This window comes from Equus quagga, unplaced genomic scaffold (genome assembly GCF_021613505.1).
Source record: "Equus quagga isolate Etosha38 unplaced genomic scaffold, UCLA_HA_Equagga_1.0 HiC_scaffold_13737_RagTag, whole genome shotgun sequence".
In the NCBI taxonomy this organism is placed as follows: Eukaryota; Metazoa; Chordata; class Mammalia; order Perissodactyla; family Equidae; genus Equus; species Equus quagga.
Window position 1 is genome coordinate 1 of NW_025792552.1, and position 6,270 is coordinate 6,270.

Below are 6,270 nucleotides of genomic sequence, written 5' to 3' on the forward strand. Positions count from 1 at the left end.
TCAGTTATTGCCCTAGAAAAAAAGAAATAATGTAGAAACCTTCTTCAGGTTCTGTGGTTCAGGCTTCCCAGCCCCGTGATACACATATACACACTTTCAACTTTAAGCACCATAGTTAGGTTACTCTCCATTTTCCTCCATCCTCTCTTCCTTCTTTGCTCTCTCAATGAATGTATACTTTCCATTTCCTAAAAATTTCGCTTTTCAAATTCAGTTATATTTATTTGTCCTTTAGGAAGTGTTCTGTCTCTCTTCTCCCCAGTCTATTTCACAGATCTATTCTTCTGAACTAAGGTTTTCAGCTTTGTTCATAGCATGAATATCCATAAATTGATGTGTAGGTGTCTGTGTTCCTCTTTTTTGCATCTCTATTTGTATCTTAGTTTTCAGTTTAGAAATAATCTGTGAGTGCAAGTAAACAAATCAGAAGATTAGATTCTTTCTATAAGAATATTTAATGGAAGCTCAATATTTTCACTGTATATAAACATTTTGAAATCACTAACAAATTTGATATTGTTCATCATGCTTTTTCATCTATCTGTGAGATTACCGGGATTGCAGTTGTTCTGTCTTCCCTAGTCACATAAATGGAAATACCCTGAAGAGAAAACTAAAGCTATTTGTTTAAAAATAGATGATTTGTTCCATGTAAATTTTCTTCTGTAATTAAATTTCAAGTTACTATTTACCCAGATATCACTCTGGGATGAATGAGAAGAACTCAACAGTTAAGAAGTTATTTTTCCATAACAGGGAAAATATCTGGATGAAATATAAAAGTGAAAAATGTTTTATTTCATATTTACCTATTGTAGCTTTTTATTCAGGTAAAATTTAAAATGTACAGAAAAGTTGCAAAAGTGAGACAAAGAACTACCGTTAACCCTTTAACTAGATCCAGCAATAGTTTACTTTGTTCTTAAAAAGATTTATTCCATTCTATCATCTATCACCTATCTTTCTAACTATCTATCTATCTACCTACTTATCTGTCTATGTATGTATGTATGATCGATCTATCTATCTACCTAGCATCGCTTTTTCTGGAACATTTGAGAGTAAGTTGAAGACATGTGCCTTTACCCCTAAATACTTCAGTGTTTATTTTCTAAGAACAGGCATTTTATTCTACATAACTAATGTATAATTAAGGAAATCAGAAAATTTAGTATGGATGCAATACAAATATAATCCATGGTTCAGATTCATATTTCTCCAATTATCTCAATAATGTTGTTAATAGCTATTGTCCCAGTCCAGGATCACTCACTTAGATATCGTATTTCTTTGATCGCCTTTAATCTGAACCACTTCCTTAACCACTTCAAATTCATTGAATTTGATATTTGTGAAGAGTACAGACCAGCTACATTGTCCAACTTGTCTCAATTTGAGTTTGTCTCATGCGTTTTCAATATTAGAATTAAGTGTGCATTTTTGGCAGGAATGTCACTGAAGTGACTTTATGTCCTGTTCGGGGCATCATATCAGTAGACATATAGTGTTGGTTTGTCTCAACATTTGTGATGTTAACATTGGATACTTGGCTATGGTGACATACCCTAGGTTTTTCTATTGTAAAGTTTAGTATTTTTCATTTTGTATTTAACAATTAATTTGAGGGGAGATATTTTAGAGTATGTGAATATGCTTTTTATCGTCATATTTTCATTCACTTGTTTTGAGCATCCATTTATGTTTTTCTAACTCCACAGTTTCTTCTATATGTTTAAATTAGAATCCTACCAAGAGGAATAACTTTCTCTTCTCCACTATTTATTCTTCTTTTAATTGTCCATATGAGCTTGCAGCTTCTAATTTCTTTCAATTCATTAGTATCATAGTTTCTCTTAATACACAAAATGTCATAGAATTGAAGACTGGTAGGCCCTTCAAACTGATTTCTGTTTCTTTTTTATGTCCCTATGATTCTTGGAGCATTTCCTTACTTTTTTTTGAGTGTGTGTGATTCTTTCCTCAGGTAACAAGAAGAGAATGACAATGGAAAAAATCAATGCAAGTTTTGAAAACTACTTTGTTCTACTGGGTTTTTCTAATTGGCCTCATTTTGAAGTAGTTCTCTTTGTGGTTATCTTAATGTTTTATGTGACAACATTGATAGGCAACCTGTTCATCATTATCTTGTCACACGTGGACTCCCATCTCCACACTCCCATGTACTTCTTCCTCTCAAACCTCTCTTTTCTGGATCTCTGCTACACCACCAGTGCCATCCCTCAGTTGCTGGTCAACCTCTGGGGCCCAGAGAAAACCATCTCTTACGCCGGTTGCATGATTCAACTTTACTTTTTTCTTGCACTGGGAACCACAGAGTGTGTGCTACTGGTGGTCATGTCCTATGACCGATACGTAGCTGTATGTAGACCCTTGCATTACACTGTCCTCATGAACCCACGTTTCTGCTATCTGCTAGCTGTAGCTTCTTGGGTAAGTGGCTTTACCAACTCAGCCCTTCATTTCCCATTTACCTTCTGGGTACCCCTGTGTGGGCATCGCCAAGTGGACCACTTCTTCTGTGAAGTTCCAGCACTGCTCCGACTGTCATGTGTTGATACCCATACTAATGAGCTGACCCTCCTGGTCACGAGCTCTATTTTTGTTCTCATACCTCTCATCCTCATTCTCATCTCCTACGGTGCCATTGCCCGGGCTGTGCTGAGGATGCAGTCAACAACTGGACGTCAGAAAGTCTTCGGGACGTGTGGAGCCCATCTTACGGTTGTATCCCTCTTTTACATTCCAGCCATGTGCATATATCTGCAGCCACCATCAGGAAATTCTCAAGATCAAGGCAAGTTCATTGCCCTCTTTTACACTGTTGTCACACCGAGCCTCAACCCTCTCATCTACACCCTCAGAAACAAAGATGTAAAAGTGGCAGTAAAGAGACTAATGTGGTGAGAGTGAATCCATGTACTTGTGACATTAACAGTATAATGGAGCATCTCATCATCAGTGATTTATCCATGCACCCATTCATCAACCAGTCTTTCATTCACTGACTCTGTGAGCACTTATTGAGCATGTACTCTCAAAAAGTCACAGAGATCTTGGTAACAGTTTTGAATGAAACAGTTTGCCGAAATATCAATCACTCTGTAATGGAGAAAACAGCCACAGAAAATCAAGATCAAACGTTAATAATTAATTTGTTCATTGGCACAAACATAATAAATCAGAAGTATCCTTTTATTAATTGAAAATGACGCATGGAACTTGTAAATATTGATGAAAGAGCAGATGTAATTCCTATGGAAAGACAATCTTTTTCTTTCTCTTTTTCTTTAAGATTGGCACCTGAGCTAACAACTGTTGCCAATCTCTTTTTTTTCCTCCCTGCTTTTTCTCCACAAATCCCCCCAGTACATAGTTGAATATATATATTTTTTAGTTGTGGGTCCTTTTAATTGTGGCATGTGGGATGCCACCTCAGCATGGCCTAATGAGCGGTGCCATGTCCATGCTCAGGATCCGAACTAGCGAAAGCCTGGGCCCCCAAAGCAGAGCGCGTGAACTTAACCACTCTGCCACAGGGCCACCCCCAGAAAGATATTCTTAATTTTAAAAAAAAATTTAGAAGAAGTCTTTTAATTTCTTGCTTTTAAGGCAGAATTCATCATAAAGTTTTTCTTCATTCTTTGGTTTAGTTAACAACACAGTGAAATACCTTAAATCTTTTTTCCATCACTTACTATATTTTGAATAGTAGTTAATATTGAGAGAATCTTTGTTCTGTAGTCTCTAGCATTTCCTTAATGATAGTAAGAAAATAAGTTTTATGAATCATAGCAAGAAAGGCAGCAGAAGTCAGCATCTCATATTTCTCTTTTTTCAAGCCAATAAGAAGTATAGGAGGTGGAAACAACTTGTGAAGCTGTGATATATAGCTTGTAAAATAATGGATGTTATAGGCTAGGTGAGCTAGGTAAAGTAAGTGCTTGGAGCAACAGTAAAGTATATCTAAGGCAGACAGAGCACTGGGCGCCGAAAATGACTTGATAAATCCAATGAGTGTTTGAGTTAACTGGAAAATATATTTGGAAAAATTTTATGATAAAAGCTGTTATGGAAGATGTTAGCTTTTCTTTTCCTTTTCAAGCTTGATTTTATTTGAATATTTGAAATTAGGAAGTGCATTATTAAAATCAACATATATTTTCCAAATCAGGAAGTATATTTTTTATAAAAACAATAGTTTTGTTACCTATATGATTGCCAACTGTCTCCATCTGAAATAACTGTACTACATATATAACACTTTAAACTGGCAGCCATATTCAGCTGGAGTGGAATAATGGATAAAGAGTAATTAAATATAGAGCAAAATCTTGGCAACACCTCAGTTTTGTATGGTAACCCATATGTCAGTTGCAGCTTTTTGAGGCCTTTAAAGTTTAGGTATGATTGATTCAAACCCGATTTCCTAAATTATTAAAATGGAAAACATGTCTGCAAACTTCCCCTCAGTTTCCTGTGTGGCCTGTGATTACACCGATTCTGCTGACTGTGTCTTCTCCTTTGTGTGTCTGTGATTCTTCCTTTATCTGCAACTGGGCATTAACAACAGTATGGGATGTCTTTAATTCCTTAACCTAATGTCCAAGAAACAAAGAACCAAGAGTCATGTATCTAGAAGAACTTTTGCTAAATAATTGGGACCGCATATAGTGAACCATCACAGAACAACAACAACAAAAAACTTATAAAAAGTTAAAAAAAAAATCACATAGCTTAATTCTCTGACCCATTCTGCACTATGGACATTTAATTGTTTGGGGCACCTTTTGTTGTATCCTAGTCTCTCACTATCTAACTTTTCAAAAAGAATTTTTTAACTTCCCGTTCTCTTTTTTTCCTTTTCTGATTTGCAAACATATACATGTTCTTTACATGTGTAGACTATTTTTTACAATGCTATAATTATAGCATATATGATGTTGATCCCTAGCCACAATAGCATGATATTCTATTTATTTTGCAATCTAAAACGAATATCATTTACCAAAATACCCCCAACTTCCAACACAGATATTATTGTTTGCCTTATTTTGTACATTTCAAACCACTTACATGAACCTTATGCAGTTTGAGAGCAGGTAGTATGATAGGAATAAGTTTTTCTCATTTTGTACATGAGCAAACTACAGGCAGAAGACATATGACTTGTCTAAGTTTACGCAATTTGAATGTGACAAAATCAGGGTAATGACAATGGATTTTTAGCTCTAAGTTCCCTTCTTATGGTCAAGAGCACCCAAAGTAAGCTAGAAGCTCTGAGATCCTCCCATTGCTGACCCTAAACTTTAAACCAACATGTGGTGAACTGGCATTTACACAGCACACATGAATTTCGGTTACCAGCCACTTTACTGAAGAACTGACAACGATGCTAGTCATTTCCCAGCTGAGAATGGAGGTTAAACACACGGAGGCAGCAGCTGCCTCTTTACCCCAGTAAATTTCTCCTCCTCATTCAGACAGATGTCTCCCAATCTTTGTCCACTTCATCTTATACGTCGTCCTGTGCAGCAGATTCCTTATATACATGCTCAATTGTCTTCTCCTCTAGTATCTCAGCGATACAGGATTGTTGGCACAAATATATCATGCAGGTAATCACAGAAACTAGCTCTGGCACCCAGCCCAGATACACTCATTCTCTGTGCTTCTGTTGGCGTCAGGTTCACATCTTCTACGTCTATTTTACAAATGTGAGACTGGAAAGTGACTGGTTACCATATGTTATGACAACATCAAGTGATTCCAAACATCATAAGTTTTCAATTCAAGTCTACGATATTGCGCGTACAATTCAATAATGAAAAGATTTTCAGGAAAGAAAAATCATACAAAGACCTAATGTAGATCTTCACCAGATTTCACAAATGTTGACATTTTACCATGGCTGCTTTCCTTTTCTGTCTATGATAATATAATATTAATATGCATTTTAAAATTTTTTCTGAAATACGACAGAGTATAATGCACACCTACTCCTAAGTGTTCCTGGGATATATTCTAAGGAAAGGATCTAATCCAGGATCACAAATTGGATTTAGGTGTTATGTCTCTTAGTGTCCTTTAATCTGGAACCATTTCTCTGTTGTTTAATAGAACAAGTTCTCAGTCTTTATCTTTAAAGAACTTAACATTTTTGAAGAGTACAGGCCATTTATTATGTATGATTCTTTCAATTTAGCTGTGTCTGGTGTTTATGCATACTTAAATTATTCATTTTTGACAGTA

At 35.8% G+C, this 6,270-nt stretch overlaps 1 protein-coding gene across 1 annotated transcript; it reads left to right on the forward strand.

Annotated features, from left to right (window-relative positions):
- Positions 1 to 1,998: 1,998 nt before the first annotated feature.
- Positions 1,999 to 2,925, forward strand: LOC124231954 (olfactory receptor 2J3-like). The gene has a single exon (XM_046648948.1). It carries the CDS (start codon positions 1,999 to 2,001, stop codon positions 2,923 to 2,925), a length of 927 nt encoding a protein of 308 aa, XP_046504904.1.
- The last annotated feature ends 3,345 nt before the right edge of the window (positions 2,926 to 6,270 follow it).

Excerpts from the sequence above, each read along its gene's own strand:
- LOC124231954 (XM_046648948.1), top strand. The coding sequence starts at position 1,999 with ATGACAATGGAAAAAATCAATGCAAGTTTTGAAAACTACTTTGTTCTA.